The sequence below is a fragment of the Giraffa tippelskirchi genome, chromosome 3, assembly GCF_054371585.1.
Source record: "Giraffa tippelskirchi isolate mGirTip1 chromosome 3, T2T-mGirTip1v1.2.pri, whole genome shotgun sequence".
Lineage (NCBI taxonomy): Eukaryota > Metazoa > Chordata > Mammalia > Artiodactyla > Giraffidae > Giraffa > Giraffa tippelskirchi.
The window spans coordinates 146,368,866-146,389,566 of NC_137277.1; the positions used below are offsets into that span (position 1 = coordinate 146,368,866).

Genomic DNA, 20,701 nt, shown 5'->3' on the forward strand with positions numbered 1-20,701 from the left:
TACCTACAAAATAAATTATATCTGCAATCTAGAGCACCTTCAGGATACTGATTCAACTTTTACAAAGTGCAATATTTAGTCATGTTTAACCACCATTTTCAAAAACTTTGGGGAAGCCAATATTCGCTTTTGGCTCTTTTCCTCTCTAACCCTCCACCATGGACCATATTTCTTGCTAGTGGATCTCATCTTGGTGAGTAGAACTCTCAGTCCACATCACTGAATGGAACCGTGTGGCTCCCTCGTGCAAATTTCCTGAGAGCCCCTTCCCTGAGCATGTGCCAGAAATCAAATCTTGGCCACTTAGTGCTCTGTGCTCCACATGTGAGCTCACGGCGCGTTGAGCAGCCGTGCTAACTGAGATGGATAGCCTTGTCAAACAGGAAGCTGGCACGCCAGGATGCAAGCAGTGGGATACAATGACCTTTACATTCAGAGAAAAATATCCCTAAAATGGCATGAAAAGTTTATGGGGGGGAAGAAGGGGGGATTCTTTTCTTTCATTTGGGCACATAGCATGAAATAAAAGCAATGGTGCCCAGCGTGCAATTTGCTCGGGATCAAATCTTGAATCCCTCACACAAGAAGGAAATGAATCATCCTTTATCACGCTGCTTTGAAAGCAGTGGACTCCACGATTCAGCTGTATGTATCGCTGCACCCGGACAGGCCAAGTGCAGGGATTCAGCATGCACTTCAACTCACAGTAACCCATAGCCCTGGGAAAACAGTCCTGATCTCCTGTAGATGGGTTGGTTTCAGATGGTAGAACCAAGATACAATTTGAATATTTAATTTTTAAAAAATTTTAAAAGTAATAATCTGCTTACAAAATCAGAGTCAAGAGCTTGGGAATTTAAATCCCATGTCCTTGGTCACCATATTTGTAACTTTTTATAAACTGCTTAATCCCTCGTTTCCTTCTCTAAATAAATAGAGGATTGGACTAACAGTTCTTAGGAAGTATATGAGGAGGAATTCATTTGAAAAAGTAGCAAAAATCGATAGCACATACACAAATGTTAAGTAAGGACAGAAATTAATATATGGAAGAAAACCAGGCAGTCACATGCTTCTGTCCTTTAGTTATAGCCATCATCATAATCTATACAATTCAATCATTCCGGCTAAAAAACAAACATCATTCTATTGGGTCAAAAATTTATTTTTCTATTCTTCAGGTTTGGGGTATTTTTGTTATTTGTTTTGTCAATTATTTGGCATAAAAGAATGGGCAACACCAGTTCACAGTGGGGTCCCCGGTGCTGTACAATTCACACTGAAATAATGAAGCAAATTTAATATTTAATTAAATCAGTAAAATGAATTGAGCACAAAGACACTGAGCATTTTTTAAATGACTGGACCACATCAGAACTACAGAAAGGTATTAAAAGATACGAAAGTACAGTATATGAGAGGCATACATTTTTTTTGTTTGTTTAACTAAAAGCTGATCATAAAGTACAAAAGCTGCAGGCCCAAAGCAGTGAATAAACTTAGAAAACTGAAAGCTCATAAATCACATATTAAAGTTTGGATAAGTAAGGAGTCAAATGTCTGAGTACTCTGAGAATACCGATTTAGGGACTTAGAGAAAATAAGAGAGCTATCAATGCAAAAATAAAAAAACAAAACAAAACTCTATGATGACCACTTTGAAATGCAAACGGCAAAATGAAATGATTTTGGTGGCTCTAGAGGTGCTGGTCAAATGCTTCCCAAAGCAACCAGAGAACAAGATTCTCTATGAAACATTCTTCTGTCTACTGTTTGGGAAAGATGCTAAATGTGACCATTCTCCTCCAATCCCTGTTTGGAGAATTATTTCGGGGCACACACTCTTCCTCAAATCATGACAGGCCCGCGGCATGGGGAGGAGAATGCGATGGGAGAATACCTTGTGCCTGCGCCGCTGAGCTGTGGGAGTAGCCCAGGGCCAGGAGCGCAGTCTCCACCAGCTGGCTGAAAAGCACGTCTTTGCGAACCAGGACGAACTCAGCATGCTCTTCCCTGTTGTCATATTCAAGAGAGCCATCCAACTGCTCCACCACACAAAAGACAGGAATCATCAAACCTGCAGGGACAAAATTCAAGAGCAAAACACAAACATTACAAAGCAAATCTCAGTCACCATCATAAGAAGGGAAGAGACAGTTATAAAAGTCACTCATCTGTGATTGACAGTGGCTTGGATTAAACAAGCCTCTTAGTCGGATGGGCCTAATGGGAAAGCTGTGGATTTTTTTCCCCTTCATTATTACTATCAGACTGCAGCAGAACTGCCCCAAGCAGTGACAGAAGCACTCACATTCTAGTCACTAAAAAGTGGAGTGTCTCCATCGAGGTCTCCTGACTGAAAAACCTCAAGTTCATAGCCAGCACGTAAGTGAGATCAAGGAGACCTTCTGTCTTTAGCATCCTCATGTCTGTGGTCTTATCATCAGCTATTAATGAGACCAGTATTTTCAGATCAGATGTGCTTTTGTCTAGAAATATTGTAAGACACCTAGGAGGGAAGCATATTTGATTTGAGGCCCTAAGCTATTCTGTGAATATGTACAAGAAAATCAATAGGAATTTAAAAGAAACTCCTCTTGTATCTTTTATGTTTCTAAATCTTGTTAAATAGGCCATCAACTAACCTGAAAATACTCTGCTCACGCAAGTCCTAACTCACATTTAATTTACATCAAAATCTGCATACAAATATGAAACTTTGTCTTGTAAAAAAAATTACTATTTTATATGTTAACACCAGTTACCGCTGGAAAAGAATACCTCGGCTTGTGTTTTCAAAGAAGTAAACTACCCCAAAGAGTAAAGCAAATTAGTGTAGTTGAAAATCTGTTGAAATCTGTTGTCACTGAAGTATTTCTCTGCTTTGTATCAATGTGTGAAAAGCTAAAAAATGTTTAATTCACTAAAGATTTTTTTATAAACTGTTTTTTATTTAAAAAAAAGTCATACAGGCATTTAAATCTAAACACAGCCATGACAAAAGAAGATCAAAGTTTTACCAACATACAAGTAATAAACATGGACTCTGCCCCATGTAATTCACATAAATTAGTATGTTACGGAGTAAGGATCTGCAAGAAAATTAAAAGTTATGAAGGGGGAGGTAGAAGATCAACTGCTCATGGTGACAGCATTTCACAATAAAAATAAGACCTGTGTAAAATGACCTCTGACACACAGAATGCATAGAAGTTTCTCTAGAAACCTCTCTCTGTTGCCTGGACCCTGGAAGCTTCCTCACTCACTCTGACCTGGAAAGCAGAGGGTGGGAGCAGACATTCTGCAAACTACCAGGTCACAGATTTAGATTTTTCTTCTAAAGATAATACAATGGTGACACCAGTTCCCATGTGCTAATTATTATTATTAAAGATAATAAGTATTGGATGTAATTATTAAATATAATCATTATTAACAATAATAATACTCATTAAGAATTGTTATCATTAAAGATCATGGTAATTATTATTAAGCCTGCACAACAGACTAACAAGTCACACCACACCATACCTGACACAACTATTAACTTAGTATTCACTCCTAAGAACAACAAAGAAGCATTATTGTCCACTGCCCATATACCATCCATGGTATCAATTTATGGAACATAGGAAATAAGGGTGGGGCAGACATTATTTTAGACAAAGAAGAGAATTTAGCTTAGCCACATAGTGCCTTACAAAATATTTTTTTTAATTATGATCAGCACTGTCATATCAAATGCTTATTTACTTATGCCCAGTTTATTCCCAATTGCTTGTAAGACATGTAGTGAATAATATAAATTATATTTCTTCCAAATTATCTCAGTGGTCATTCATTTATCCAACTTTTGTTCCCTGAATACCTGCTGTGTGCCAGGTATACCCCATGGCTCTGGTGATACAAATGAAAACAAGCTTGCCCCTGCTCGTACCCTCAGTGCAGTTGAAAAGTGTTGTAAAATCTTCCTAAGCAAACATAATGGCATTTTATAGGATCCATTCATGAGAGTCCTTACCAGCACCGAGTAGCCTCCATTTAGACCTTTTAACTCTTACATACTGGTAAATGATCTTTGTTCAAGGAAGCAGGTTGATTTCTATTTTTAATGATTTAACTGTATGCACACATAGGGCCATGTAGTCAGCGGTGCCATAAGCTACTTCATCACTAATACCTGTGTGTACATAAGTTTCAGTGCTGAAAATCCATGGGCAGTTCCTAATGTCAACATCTAAGTGTCACACATCTGGAAATCACAGATAAGACCTTTAAATGAATCCAGTTGCTCCATAACCTATCATGCAGCCATTGGTTTAGCAACCACAAATCTTCCTCAAGTGGATGGTCATCTGAAAAAACTTAAGACCCCAGTAACTTTTTAATAATATTAAGAGTTCATGAGTTAGAGATGAAATGCAATACTAAAGCACAAAGATTTATACCAAGTTGAGATTTATTTTTTTTTAATGTCAATGATCAAAATATTCCCTAAATATTTTATTTCAGTGACTGAAGGAAGCAAATTGTTATCTGACATGACAGCAATAACTGCTCACAACCAAAAAGCAAGTACTTGTCCCTCACAGGCATTGCCTACTTTCAAAAAAAGAAGAAAAAAAAGGACATTTATAAAACAAAACAGTATTAATCAGAAGTATATGATAACAGAATCTGTTCTAAAAGCACATATACATGTGATACTAAAAGCTATCATAAACAGGTTATATTTAACCACTAGAAAAAATGTACCTTTTTAGTAGAATTAGATCAATCAAAATAATGATGAAATCTTTACACTGAAATGCAATTTTTACAAAAGAAGAGGAAGGCAGGAAAAATAGATGCAGTTACTAGTGACAATGACAAGAGAAATGAAAACTAGTAAAACAGTACAACTGAGGTCAAATGTAGGGAAGGAGAAAATTAAGGTATACGTTTAAAACACAGCAAATTCCTAGGAAAGAAAACTATGAAAGGATGAGTAGATATATGTACCAAAATATATATATATATATTTATTCATTTGATCACCCAATTTGCTCCAGGCAAAAGAGAAAACAAAAAGAAAAAAAGTGACAACAGATGAAAGGATAGTGAGAGCATGTGGCAAGCACTTCAAAAAAATAAAAATGGGCAGAGTTAAAAGTCCCAATAAAACAATAATAGCAATGTAAAACTAAGATGCATTTATAACAAAATTTAGAAATGATCAAGAAGAAAAAGAAAGACACTGTTGTCCTCACCCTATACCTAGAGCTTATGGCATTATTTTTCTTTTATTATAGCACAGACCATCTCCAGATGATCAAGTAGAGAACTTTGAACCTTTTGATTGTAAGCCTCGCTAAGCCTTTTATAATTGCAGGAGGTAAGCAAGTGGTTTAATCTAGAGGACAGGCACACAGCCCTAGCCATTTGCTAAAAATTAAGAGCTCTTCTGACAATTGGGATAAATGGTTAATTCTGTTGTCACAGAGGTAAAATAAGCAATGGGACTCTCTCTACTAGAAAAACGCATTTTCCCAATTGTTATTAGTTATGATGCTCAAATTGCCATTTTCATCATGACATGATTTCCGAGGAAGTGTGCATCATTATAGAGAGTTAACCTGATCTTCGCTACCACAGCCCTGCAAACACAGACATGTGGGGAGATGGCTGCTTTGAGCCAGGACGGAGTGAAGTCCTGCCACTGTCATTACTAACCTGTGGGAGTAATTTGTTTGACCTCTCAGACGCTGGAATTCCTCCTAGCTAAAATGTAAATAATATCTACATCCTAGAATGGTGTGAGAATTAAACAATGTAACATAGTTAAATGGTCTGACAAATAGCCCTCCAATAATGAAATCCATTTGGTTTTTTAAAAATCAGTATTAACGCCACTTTACAGAGGAAAAAAAGAGACCAATAATTTTTTTCAGGGTCCACCATCAAGGCTCAAGATACTTCCTGAAAAGCATTTCTTCAGAATGAAAATCATACCAGTAATCACTGAATGGCCTAATTAAGATGCTTAAAGGCTTAACATGTTCACCATGCTCCACAGCAAAAGGGTGAAAGTGTTAAAAGCACCACACTTAATATTCTAAAACTGCCTGTCCAATACAGGAGCCACTAGCCACACGCAGTGACAGAGCACTTGAATGCTGACTGGTCCTGAGCTGAGATGTGCCGTGTGACATACACACTCAGTGTCAACAATTTAATACCAAAAATAAAAAAGAGTTATATTTAACTCAAAAAATTATTTTTATTAATTGAATATAGAAATAATATTTTGGATACACCGAGTTAAACAAAATGTATTATTAAAATTGATTTCATCTGTTTCTTTAACCGTTTTTTTTAAAAGAAGCTACAAGAAATTTAAAATTATACATGTGGCTCTTATTACATTTCAATCAGACAAAGCTGCTCTAAGCAATCTGCCAAGTACCAAAATATACAATGGTTTTTCTGACCCAGGATAAATACACCACAACCTGATTAGCAGGACAATTGTGCCATTGTCACTTATCTCTCCTCTGTGTTCCAGATCTGAAGAGACTTGAGGACAGATGTACTCTTGGTTAAACTCCAATATCTAACGTGGTATCTTCCCTGTTTCATTGAACAAATTGTAGGCTATTGTTTCACTCCTAACTATATTAATCCAACTTCTTTAATAAAAGAAAGACTTTTTTTTGTCTTCATTTCAGAGAACAAAATCTAAAGTGCTCAGGAAATGACAAGATACAGGCATGAATGTGAGGAACAAATACTGTTTAATGTGCTGGATCTAACAGTGAAAGATGAAAGAAGGTCCAGAGGCAGAGGTCTAGATAGCAGGATTCTAGTGTCTTCTGGGAGAGCTGGGACACGAAATGATACTCTCATCTGCAGGGCAACTCCTAACTCATACATACATACTTACCTTTGTTTCTTCCCTGTTTACCCTGTGAAAGGGTTATTATTACTCTCATCTGATAAACGAGGAATCTGAAACTATAGGAAAATTCAGTATGATGTCCAAAGAAACCCAGAGAAGCAAGAATAGAACAATTCCAGTTAGCCAACTTTAAATCTCAAGCATGCAGCATTCTTGGGGGGGTGGGTGGTGTTAAAAACAACACTCCAAAACCCACACCCACAGAAATATCAATGTGTGACCTTTCAGTAAAGGACCCTTCACCACTTGTTGTGTCCAATGGGTAACCCATGTCATTTGTAAGTGAATTCAACTTTCAATAGCCTACTGCATTTCAGGGTATTGACATGGGTGCAGAGGAGAAACCGAACACAGACCCTGCCCTTCGGTCACTCACTAAGAAAGGCTCACATAATGGGTCCTTCTCCAGTGTGGGTGAGCAGAGCCTCCGGGATCCTCCTCAGTCCCTTCACCTGCTGGATCCACCCTCATTCCTGAGCCTGCCGCCTGAATGACAGAAGCCAGTCTGAGATGATAGGAAGTCAGCCTTTTTCCTCCCCTCTTTCAAAGGGCTCCTTTTCCAGAAGAAAGGCAGCCACAGGGCCTTCTCCCTTCCCTGGGGGCAGCAGTAGATCAGGTTCTATTACCTGAGAAGGCCCCTGGGCTAATTGAAGATCACAAAGGCTTTAGGGCAGAGCCTTGCATCTACATCTGTTCTTTGTATAAAACTGAGCCAGGAGTAAAGCATCACCCTCAGCAACTACCACAATCAATAAATCACAGATCCGCAGAAATACTGAAACAAATTCCACCAGGGAAACCAATTGAACAACACAGGGGCTTCCAGAGGACTGGGGAGGAGGGTGGGGGTAGGGGCAACTATCTTTTCTTACTGCAAATTTACCAGAAACACAAAACTACTGTTTACTTGCTCTAAAACCTCATATCCTCCCCTTCTCTGTCTCTGTTTCTCATATAGGCACAAGCACACACAGTCTCGCGAATATTAACCTCTAGATGCTTCCTTCCACCCTGAAACAATAAAGGCAAGTTTGAGTGCCAAGAACTGCAACCAGAAACAGAAAGGATGAGGGTGTCCACACCACCTTCTTGGGGTCCCAGGAAAAATTTCAAAATGGATCAAGTGTGTCTTCCCTACTCCCCTCTTTTCTGCTCCTACTCTCAACTCCCAGGGACCAAACTCCTGAGCTCTGGTGGCCCCAGGCTCCACATTCCACTCTAGCCGCCCACTCACCCAGGAGCTGAAATTCCAAAGAGATTAATAGATAAAAAGACGCAACACTTGACAATTTGAATGGTTTGGTAGTCTCTTAATCTCCTCAGATATATTTTCATTGTTAAAGAAGTATACTGTAGCCCATATTAACTTCCAGCTGAAAGATCTTCAGGTAAGGTAATAAAGAAAAACATGTTTTCACCAGTATTAGCGTGCATGCTATGTACATGTGTGCATGCTAAATTGCTTCAGTCATGTCCGACTCTGCAATGCTATGGACTGTAGCCCTCCAGGCTTCTCTGTCCATGGGATTCTCCAGGCAAGAATACTGGCGTGGGTTGCCATGCCCTCCTCCAGGGGATCTTCCAGACCCGGATATTGAATCCACTTCTCTTGCATCTCCTGCATTAGCAGGTGGATTCTTTATGACTAGTGTCACCTTGGAAACCAGTATTAGGAGGGCAAGTAAAATCATCTGGGGGCAAAGGAGCCACCTATAGGTGGCACAGAGGTCCTCCAGGCTCCCCTAAACTGCTCCACTTTCCAAAGCTCCTCTCTGTCTTTTGCTTGTCAACTAAAGATTCTTAGAAGGATCAATTCATTTGTTTTTGCTGTTGGTTTTGTTTTTAACACTTCCCAAAGAGGAAACAGGAGGCAAGATAGAGATGAGACAGCTGAAAGTCCTGGTCGTTCACAGGTAGAGGACCAGTCAATCCTACAATTATGGGGAAAGCAAAATAATTACTCTAAGGGCATGACCTGTTCATCTATGACCCAGTTGCTTAGAATTCAAAATTAGACCTCCAACTAAAGTTTCACCTATAAAGCTCATCGGTGCCACTTCCTCTGTATGGAGGTGAGGAGAAGGTAAGACTATCAAGAAGTATTTTATTTTCAGAATTCTCTCTAGTAAAACCAGACACTACTTTACAGCCCCTGGGGCAGATCTTAACTTTGGAAGATAAGAACAAAAAATAGGCCGGGGGTAGGGCTGGCCAAGTAAGCTCTGGTCCTCTCACTTATCACCTCAAAGGCTCATATTGGGTTTAAAGTGGTAGGGAAGGGAGATGAGTTTTCTGGTCTTCCAGATCTCTGATTCCAGGCCTGTCCCCAAACTGAGAGGCCACAATTCAACCTCAAATCAGATCTGAAGGCTAAAGGAAAACTCCAGGACTCTCGATACACTTCAGTTCCAGAAATGCGGTGGCAGGATCAACTTGGCCTGGCCGTCTGCAAAACAGGACTTCATAGGCATGCAGGAGGCACAATGTAGCTACTTATCTAAACCAAAACTTCTGAGCTCCACCTGGGAACACAGCCACAGCAAGCCTGATCCAAGGAACTAAATTCCCAGATGTCAAGAATGTCCAGTTACAGTGAACGAGAGGCTGGCCATTTCCTTCTCCAACAAGGACCGGTCTTAGATAAGTCCTCACCCTCCCGCTCCCCCTTCCACCTCCAGAATGACCTGCAGCAGACCCAAGAGAAATGTTCATTCATTTTAGCAAATTGCTAATTGCACCTAGACATTAATAACCACCATTAATAGGCAGTGTCGGTTCTGGAAACCCCATGACTCCTCAGCCATCTAACTGGTCCACGTCACTTTGGCTCTACTGCATGGCATTCAGCATCAGCAGACAAGGAATCCTTTCTAGGAAAGGATCTGCACACATGGATCCAGGAGTTAACTTACTCCATGTTCTCCAGGGAAACACACCAGATCACAGGGCCCTGCACGACCACTGCCTTCAGAAATTGTTGGTTTATCACCACAAAGGCATCCCAGTCGACTGGCACAGGACTCTGTTGGCTCACAGCACCTTGCCCTGTGACTGTATACACTCTAGAGCCCGGAGGGCATCTTATCTGCAATCCTACCCACGTCCTGCACTGAAGGACAGCAGCATCTTTTCTAAGTGTAGTAACTACAGAGAGATAAAATGTTTACCGATCCCAGAATCAAAACAAAATTTAAGAAAAGAATAAAGGTCGAATATGCAAGTTTGGGTATCACAGAAGAGTTCAAACATATGGCACACTGTGTGAGGATCCCCCAGCTCAAAACTAAATTCTTCAGGTTTTTTCATATTGGGTTAGAAATGCATATACTAGTAAGTCTTGAGACTCAATAGCATGTTAAAATGACTGTACCACAATTCATTAACATCAGGATCTCTGTCTTCCATTTAGTAAAATTTTATTCTGGAGGTTTCTGGGAAGGTAATTTTTTAAAATAGTATTGAACTAGAGATGTATTTGCCACTCCCTTCATTCTTATTTCCTCTCTGGAAAAGCTATTTGCAACTCAGAGCCCCAGGAGTGAAAAAAGGAGTCAGTAAAAATTATCTTTGTTAGCAAACTAACATTTGCTTCATCATCACAGGTTTTGAGCTCTGCCTAAATGTTATTTTATCTAATTTAACAATTAAAAAATCTTTGATTAATTTCTCCAGTGTAGTGTTAAGGAGAGGTTAACTGTACTGAGGTTCTCTAGCAAGGAATTAATAAAGGAATCAAGCACTTGGCTCTCAATAAGACAAGACTACCCAGATTTATAGTGGGAATATTCCAGAGCACAAGCATGTTTTCTTTGGGGAGTTTAACTCACCAAAATTATTAAAAATTGAGATCAAACACTAGTGCAAAGCCCCAAAGGAAATCATACTAGAGTGGAGAGATTTTTATCAAATGAAAACCTGAAAAGGTAAAGTTTTTATAGTGAAAAATAAAAGGCTTTCTCCCTTACAAGAAAAAAATCCTGCTGCCCTATATCTATGTTTAGGGTTCAAACAGCAAAACGTATACAGATATTTAATAAGTGTGTAAAGATCGTCACTGTGAAATGAATGCAGACTTCACAAAGCCGAGCTTAAACAGACAGGCAGCCATTACCATCCTTTCCCAACCACTAAAAGCCATTCTCATTCTTGTACCCAACAAATGCCTCCACTGAGATGTAATAGCAACCAGGTCCTTGAAACGGCTAACACTGGGAGGTAAAAAAGAAAAGAATAGGAGGAGAGAGCAAGAAAGTCAAAATCATACTGTGTATTCTGCAGTTCCCTAAGGGGACACTGAGCTCTCTAGATTGCAGTACATAGGATATTATTATTGTGACTGAAATGAAGTTAATAAAATCCAGCATACAGACTGGGGAAACTCAGATCCCCACTGATGGAATACTTTCCATACAACATATTTTAAGCATATATGTACCTGTGTAATTTATAGTAGTTACTTAAATAAGGAAAACAAAACGGAAAAAACTAGTATATTGTTTTTCATTTTATGATTCTAAGACATCTCTTTATAATTTAGATCATTTCCCAAAGGCAATATTAAGGTTGATATTATAAAACCGAAGAGACTATTTCAGCTCCTGAATGTACATCCACTGAAACTCTTATCTTCATTCTTAATGTTATCCAAAGGATATCACCCAATCATAGGAGGAGTGTAATTCCATTTTTAACTATCTTTGACAAGTGCCACAAAAGCCCAAAGTGATTTGTCTCCTGGAAAAAAAAAAGTTATAAACCTTTATCCTAAAGAAAATATATATGTTTCTACCTTTCTTAAAGCACAAAAACCATGGGAGAGCACTGCACCGTTTTAGATTGGGGTTAATCCCAGATATGGAATATCCCAACTTCAGAAAGATTTCATTCTTCCTTCTTCCTAGATTCCCTGAGTTCACAAGTTATTTAACTCAAGAACAATTTCTGAGCCACAAAATGAAGCATATTAGTGTAGTTTCTCCCTGTCCCTTGAGAGGCCACAATTTTAAAATAGGTCTCATCTCACAGGCTCAAAACAAACTACCAGAAAGACAAGTCAAAGGCTCTTTTTTGAAATCAGCCTTAAAGGAGAAAGGGGTTGTTTCGGAGGTTAATTCAGAGGTGCAGGTTTAGGTGAAGGCTTGTGGGTGCACTCCTCACCTGCCTGCCATCCTGACAGAGACTATCTCAGCGCCACCGCTGCCCAGATCTAGATAAAGATGACAAAAGAAACTCTACCTAACAGGTTCCATGAATACGGGTTCATTTCTTTACTTTGCTAGCAGGAGTAGGATCGACAACCAGATATGTTTTCAGAGAGCAAGCCTGTGTTTATTATATACATGAGAGGCTGGCTGTGAGAAAGACGACTTCACTGACTCACATCAAAGGAAGAAAAGCGCTGCATCTCAGAAGCCTTCCTGGCTTGAAAAGCACTGTCTCCCTCTAACTCGCTTTCAAGCTATACATCAATCTTCAATATAATTATGTTTGACAGAATATAAGCTCTCGGCAGTTAACTTGTTTACAATAAATGCTTAGTTTGGGTACACGGACTGTATTTCAGTCTTAGAAATATCAAACGCAAACCTACAACAGTCCCACTATTCGGCTGAGAATTATTTTGCTATAAATCTTTTTATTGGGGGGCTGAGGGAATTACTTTGCAGTTTGTTTTCCACTAACCACTTGGAACAGTGTGAAAAGAGGTACATTTATACTCTGACCCTGGGCTAATTGGAATTCTATACATTTTCACAGGAGAGTGTGTGGTATCAATCCTGAACATGAAGGTCGGCGCCTAGATGGTTTCACCATGGCGGCCAAAAAACATGTGCAGCAAAATGGCTCTTACTAAGGGCACAGCATTCTCCTTCAGTTCTTTTTCTCCTCCAAGTCTCTTGGGAACTAACGACCATTTGTGACAGCATTGGCAGACTTTCAATAGTAAGCTCCAGTTGAGGGGTGAGGGGTAATAAGTTAGCTGTAAAAATGTGCTGAAGGCTCAAACTCACTATATGAATGGACCTGTAAATAGAGTACATGCTGAATGTTACCTGAAGATTCATCTGAGAAGAAAAAAGAAAATCAGGATCACCTTGCTCAACGTTATTAAGTGCCTTTACTTGAGTCTTAAATGAGTAGTAGCTTCCATTTCAGTGAACAATTTTCTCCTCTTATACCCCCTAAATAACGAAGGGTGTTCATTCCTCTAGTACCACATCTTCCAAGTCTACAGGACAAAATCTTATCTGAATGGAGCCTGGTGAGCTGAAAGCTGGCAAAGCTTCAGAAGAACCCTGGTTTAGCCTCACTCTCCTCCATGAGCTACTTCCAGGCATGCATCCTCACTAGCATTCTGAACCCTTTCTCATTTGCAGATCATGACAAACTGATCATCACAGGGTTTCCTCACTTGTTTCTTAATTTCATAAACACCTTGTTACCAGATTTCTATGATAACTCAACTTTAACATAGTATTATTATTATATATTAAAGAGATCATTTTAAGAAACCTAGTTTAAGTTTACTTTCCAAAATAACTAATACTGGGGAAATGTTGTTTCTTTCTTACTTAGCAGTGAGATCCCAACTTCTTTCCTTCTAGTCAATGTTATCATTTCAGGCAACATAAAATAAAGAATTTTTTAAGTCTCTCAGCTTCTAATAAAGAAGACAGGTGAGTGATTTGTAAGTTTCAAGAGTCCTCAAATATATTTTATTAAAAAAACTTGTCACATGACTTCAGTATGAGAGAAAGAAAGGAAAAATATTTTCACTGAATTATCAACCTCACAGATCTTTTTTGTTAATATCAAAAGCACTAGTTTGCAACATGAACTAATGGAAAATTGTTAAATTCACCTAAAATAATCACTTCTTTTTTTGATTTAAATAAGCCCTTTTAAAACCTTGACTATTTAACTGCCATTTACTTAGGGAAGGGGAGACATGGAGAAGGTGACTGATGAAAAAAAAACAGTGCTTTTTTTTTTTATTGTACAACAAAAATTCCCTCCAAGGCAAAAAGACATTATGCCAAGTTCCACCCAGAATTAATGTTTAGGTTTAAATTATAAAGCCCAGAAAAAATGGAACCACTAATAGACCCTTAAAGCTCGTGGCATTCGTCAATGATGTTAGGTTATGTAAATGTTAAAACTGAAAAACCTTTTGCTGACAAAAGTATTTTAATGAAAGCACTATTAACTAGACTTTCTAAACTGAAATTTTAAAAAAAGAAAAAAAAAGAAGCTTTTTGAGCTGTATGACATAAATTCCAGTCTGAAAGGGATTATGCTTTGGACAGTTATGGGATTATGAGACCTCCACCAGGAAGGGTTTACTGCCTATCTTATTCCTTTCATTTTGCTACTCTCAGAAAGGTTTTTAAAGATCGAACCCAAGAAAACTCGGAGCTACAAACCAAATAGTCTCCTCTAACTCTGTCAACTGAGTCCAACCTTGGGCTCCAGCTGCTCTGATGGCCAACCTCATTTGTGGTTTTAGTATCCCCACAACGACAGGGGTTAACTCCCCTGTTTGGGCTAACTCCACTGTCATCACCCAAGTTTCTAAGCACACGCAATTCTATGAACAGAGTAAGAAATACAGCCTCCAGTGAAAGAACAGTAGCCACCGATTTCAGCGGCTGCCAGTCAGCTCATTCCAAGCTGCTGAAAGCGCTGCCCTGGGGAATGAGGGCTAGAGGCTCAGCAGTATGAAGGATTATCGATTCAATGGTTCCAAAGATTGCAGACAGCAGCCAAAGCCTATGCATCTCAGAGGACAGTCTATGTCACCTATGTGACTGTCAGGTGATGTGTCCACATGGTCCCCCCACAATGCCACATATGCCAAGAAAAAATAAGGGTGTTCATTATTCATCTTCAACTTTCTCCCCCCGCATCTTGGCTGTTCTTCCATCAGCCAGAGGAGGAAGAACAGCAGGCCCAGGGACCACACCTAACCCTTACTTTGCAGGGCTTTGTAACAAGAGAAACATTCATTACTGTTTATTTCCATTTACACAGGTGAAAAAGAGAGAGGGAAAGAGAAAGAGAGAAGGCAGTTACTCCTTCAAGTAGAATATAAGAAATTGTGATTCCCCATCTTAAACTCTAAGTGAAAACAAACCATTGAGCACTTTCCATGTCTCCTGAGCAACTACACCCAGGAGCTCCTCTCGGAACTTCCCAGGGCATAGTGAGAACCAAACAGTCTCTCCCCAAAACAGAATTTAGCTAATAAACATAGCAAAGTAAGTGAAAAGCATTTCAGTTTTTCTGCATCTTCTCCAAGACTAAAAATTGGTACATTGTGTGACAGGTCCACCTCATTTTTCTTAATGATGTTTTTATTATTCTTTCACTCAATTAAAGCAGAAATGGATATTGCATCTTCTGACTGTATAATTGTTATTGTAATCTGTTTTCGATCACTGCTTGGGAAATGGGTCCAAAACAACATAAACTCTCCACTGCCTCAGAAGGCAAGTCATTTTCTTTTACTACGACACTTAAAGAGACATTTATCATGCTGCTCTGTTAGCATCTTTGGGTTATGACTAAAGAAAGTTCTTGTTCTGTTAACCAAAAATAATAATAATAATAATATTTTGAAAACATTGCTATTTTAAGAGTTTTGATATGAATGTATTTTCCTAGTAAGCTATCAGTTTTTCCTTTTCTTATATGTATATATAAATAACTGGAACAAGCACAATAAAAAAAACAATTTTAATATGGGTAATAATCGGGAAACTTGAAAATCAATCTTCTCCAGTTATGAAAGAACAGATACACTTGCTTTCTAGCCAAATTGTTTTTAAGAAGTAAAAAATATTTTTAAAAGAAATAAGAAGATATATGAGCTTAATATTACGAAATTAAAATTGTTTCTATGAAAGATGCAGATCACCTCTGTCAGATCTTAGTGCTCTGAAAAACAATTTCTCTACCAGAGTCTCTATTAATTTTGTTCATATCTGTGCAACTCTTCAATAAAACAAAGAAAGTCACTGAACTACTGTGCACATTTCAATAACCGTGCAACAAACATGAGTAAGCACCAAACAGTTACTCTGGTGTGAAATGCACCCCTTTTCATATATAGTAGCTTGCAGCGTATTTCCTTAACTTTTAAAAAATCTTTTTTGTTATGTTATGCTATAGTTTAACAGCCCACTGTGCTAAGACAGAACTTAATTCCAGTGATAAGGCAACTAGTTAAGGGTAGAAACTAATCTGTCTTACATACTAGCAAGTAGTAATAATACTGAGTGCAATCAAAATTGAACTATATATCCCCCAGAGAGTTTTACTATCTTAATGTGTTCTAAACACATATAAAGAATATTCCTAGTACAATATAAGACTGTCATAATTTGCTCATAACTTTATTGCAAGGTTCAAATTCTGGAAATTTCTATTAAGGATTTTTTTTTTTCCATTTTAAGCATTTGTCAACTAATAACTATCATATTCACTAGCTTATTTTTAATATTTTTAAAGGTATACACATCAATTAAGAATGGAAAAAATACAACCAAAAACCCAATCATCATAATTACATATCTACAGCACATTTACTCCATATTAGGTCATTTTTAGCTGGTTAATTAAAAATCTAAAATAATTAAAAACTCTGCAAATGAGAAGCAAAAGACAAGTTGCAGAAACAATTTCTGATGTAGCCTTTCACTGCCTCTTAGTTATACTGATTTTACCACAATTTTTAAATCATTTGCTATAAACAGCAAAATAATTGTGTCAATTGAAAACAAAAAAAATTATATGTATAGATGGAGTTCCATGATTTTGAAAACTCCATCAGAGAACATTTTTACATAAATACTATGTAGCATAAAGTCCTTGTGGGGCTTGTTTCATGTAAAAGAAGAAAATAAATGTTTGGTTGATCATTGAATTCAGAAATATAGAAAATAACACCCTATAGAGGCCACATCTGTACTTTTTTGGAAATGTGTGAGTCCTTAACTGGCTTTTGTTTTAACTCATACTTCAATTCCACTCAGGGTGGTCTACTTTGACTTTGAAGCATCTATCACATGACCCGTAAGTAGTAGGATAATGAATCCTTTGTATATAAAAATCCATTTTTAACACATAGACATTTCCAAACCTCTACTGCACTTTAAAATAAAAGGAATCCACAGCTTTCCATATTGACATCCTAAATTAATGCTGGAGAGCAGTGGTGATTGGAAGTAAGAAAGCTCCAATACAATCAAAGTCAGCAGAAGGAAATCATTCATTTTTAAGTCATTTACAAAAGGCAAACTCTCTTCTTCATTTTTTGAGCTAAACATAAAGGTCTCCTACTTGAAATCATTTTCAGTTCTTTCCCTCTTTCTTTTCTTTTCTCTTTCTCTCTCCCTACCCTCCTTCCTTTCTTTCTTTCCTTTTTTCCAAAAAATAATAAGTTAAAATGTATGGGTTAGATCCAACATTTCACTGCTGTTCTTATTCTTGGGGAGTTGTGGAGGGGGCAGAACTTGCTGCCAAAGCTTCAGAAAAGAGAGTTTGGGCTGCTAATTTTCCGTTCACAAAATCTAAATTCCCGTTATGCATCTCACACAACTCATGAAATAATATGAAACAGTATTATATCACTGCAAATTGAGACATTTTTATCAAAATAAAGAGTGATGATGCCAACATTTCATTTGTCATTTCCCACTTGTCACTTTTCACTGACAAACTGTTACACATACAACTTTTGTCAAATGCTCCATCCTTAAATATGTTCCAAAATGCCATTGTATCTCAGCATTCATGTAAGGAAGCTAGTAAAACTACTATGTGACCACATATAGTTATACAGGTTTCTTAAAAAGCCTACTTATTAGATAAAAATATAAATAACTTTTTATTTATTTACATGCTATGTAAGATAAAGTTTGGCTTCCTGAAATAAAGCAAACTATGTATATACTTTTTGCATGTATATGTATGGCTGAGTCCCTTCACTGCTCACCTGAAACTATCACAACATTGTTAATCGGCTACACCCCAATACAAAATAAGAAGTTAAATAAAAAACTATGTACATATTTTTTTGCACCTAATATGAGATTACTAGTTATAAGAAACTTTTTTAATGATGAGAAATTGTCATTTTTATCTCAATAGAAACTTAAAAATCCTTAAAAGACCAAAGAAAATAATACAACTTGAAATTCATCTAACTCTGTCAATTTGTGTTTTTTTATATATCATATTAACTGTCTCTGTACTAAATCATAAAAAAGAAGAAAAAAAAGAGTTTTAAATTATCAAAGTAGTACCACCAAGTTTGATGCTTACCAGATTTGCCTTGTCAGATACACCAAATAATTACTATGTCTTGCCTGGAATAAAACTGATTTCCACATTTTTAAAATAACTCAAAATTAATTTTCTTAGATGCTTAATAAATTATAATTAGTCTGTTTTCTTCCCTATAGATAGGTAGGCAAAATATATACATACATTCATACAAGGGGAGAAGAATTAACACAGGATATACAGTATGTACAGACTGATACTCTTAGTCACAACCCCCTGGAAAAAGAGGATATTACCTATTGTCCGCAGGGGTTAAAAAACAGATGCCTTAAGGGATATCTATGTAGTTTCAATACACACATATACACATATTTTGTTCAGATGATCTTGAATATATAATGGTCAGTGGGTTTCTACTAATGGAATATAAGGCTTCCAAAACTACTTGAAACATCAAATTATGCTCAGGACTTTCAGGGGCGGATACCCTATGTTCTGTTTAATGTGTATGTTTCATTGCATATATTTTTTTTAACCAAGTATATCTTTATTTTAATAACAGGCCAAGGACAGAAAACACTTTAGAGAGGGCTATTTTTCTACCTCAGCAAAACTACAGAGGACATACAAGACTGTTGGATGACCCCAAAGCCTAAGTTCATTCTATTTAGAAGACCTTAAACCCTTAAAAAAAAAAAGGAATGGAAGAGGGAAATACAATCTTTTCACTTTTAAAGTAATGAGTCTTCTCCACAAGCATAATGATGTTGTACATCCTTAGTTACAATGAATTTAATGAGTTTTCTCCATTTTGCCTATGTTGACAATATGTTTTAAATTTCTAAGTATTTTATACATTTCAATAGGTCAGTATCTATACTCTTTCATATCTGCACTCCTTTCAAAATGTAAAATGTCTCTCTACAAGTGCTCCTATGGTGACTACACCTGACCTGAAGTGCATTTCTTTTAATTGAAAAGGAAATGTTCCACATGCAGATAATTAACACTGTAGATAGTGTTCAGCTCTAAATGAGGCCCTGCCCCACAATCATGATCACATTTGCTTCCCAATTTGAGTACATCAGCGTGTATTGCATAATGATATTTTTCCCTTTGCAACAAGACAGTTATGTTCTTGAAAGGGCTGACCGGTAGCAAGAAGAATAGGTCTACTTGGGGTCCAAGAGTTATAACTTCAATAGACAATTCTTCACCAAAATTAAATGGTTGTTTTAAAAGCTAACTTTTCCCCCAAAAAGCTAATTTTTTTCCAAAAGAAAAAAAAGCAAGATATTCCCAGTGTTTAAACATTTTCCCTTGAACTCTAGAACATTTAACACCAAAACAAAACAAAACAAAAAATCATCAAAATTCAAAGGAAAATGGAAAATATCAAAAAGATTTCTGATGTTTAATGCCTCCTATCAGCAAATACACCATCTGGTATACTCAAGCGCTGTTCATTCAGTTTAAATAAAGCTGTCTGAAAGTTCTTCTTTAAGCCAAACATTAAAAAATGAAAATGCTTGTGTTAACAATGAATGAAGCACAGTAATTTATTGCTATTAAGGCACAACTGGCCAGTGCCTTTCAGCAGTCCAGGAGGAAAGCAGAACGCCTTGCTTCCTCGGGAAAACTTGATTGGCATCACTTTCATTTTATGCTGTAGGTTGCATGGCTGAAGCACTGCATACAGCTGAACAGTTTAGGTACTTATGCTAACGGTGGTAAAAGGATCATCTGATTCTTATATTCATCATCCTTAATAATCTTTTCTTTTTCTAAATCTTCAAATAGATCTGTAAGTTTTAATCAACAATTTCACGAATATAAATTTCTCCACCATTAATCATCCTTTTTCAAAATCCTTATGGAGTGAATTACTAGCTGAGAGGGGACGCCAATTCTAGTAAGTGAATGTTACCCAGCAGGGATATAAAGCTGTCAACACCGTGGTGCTCTTGCTTGCTCTAAACTCTCTCCCAGCCTTCATATGTTTTTTAAAGAGATATTAGCCTTTTTTTTTTCCTAAGGACCTTCTATAAAAGCTGTCATCTATATCTGAGCACTTATATTTTATTACATACACGCTTCAAAACACACTGCTTAGATAAGAGCAAATACAGCCTAGAAAGTGTTAGAAATACAAAGCAAAATTGATCTACTTTCTAATAGTCTTCTAAAGCTAACCACACTGTAAACAACACACTTCTAAGTCCCCTATTAAAACAGAATCCTGTGATAGTGTTTCTACCACCTCATCCAGTCAAATCCAGACACTAAAATAATCTCTTTTTTTGAAAAAAACATTTAGTTCTCATCAAAAAATACAGCAAACTCTCTCTCCCTCTAAAAAAGTAGTGACAGCAACAGAATTTATTATGGCAACCAACGCATTCAGAAACATTTATTCACCTATTTATCAGAAGCAGTAAGATAAACTGCCATTTTATTGAGCAGCCAATTAACTTAATG

At 37.3% G+C, this 20,701-nt stretch overlaps 1 protein-coding gene across 1 annotated transcript in view; it reads right to left on the reverse strand.

Annotated features, from left to right (window-relative positions):
• SATB2 (SATB homeobox 2) overlaps positions 1 to 20,701 on the reverse strand; it is a 199,157-nt gene that overhangs the window by 171,100 nt on the left and 7,356 nt on the right. Inside the window, exon 3 of the mRNA XM_081577716.1 lies at positions 1,901 to 2,077. Coding sequence (XP_081433842.1) covers positions 1,901 to 2,077 — 177 coding nt within the window. The remainder of the gene's footprint in view (positions 1 to 1,900; positions 2,078 to 20,701) is intronic.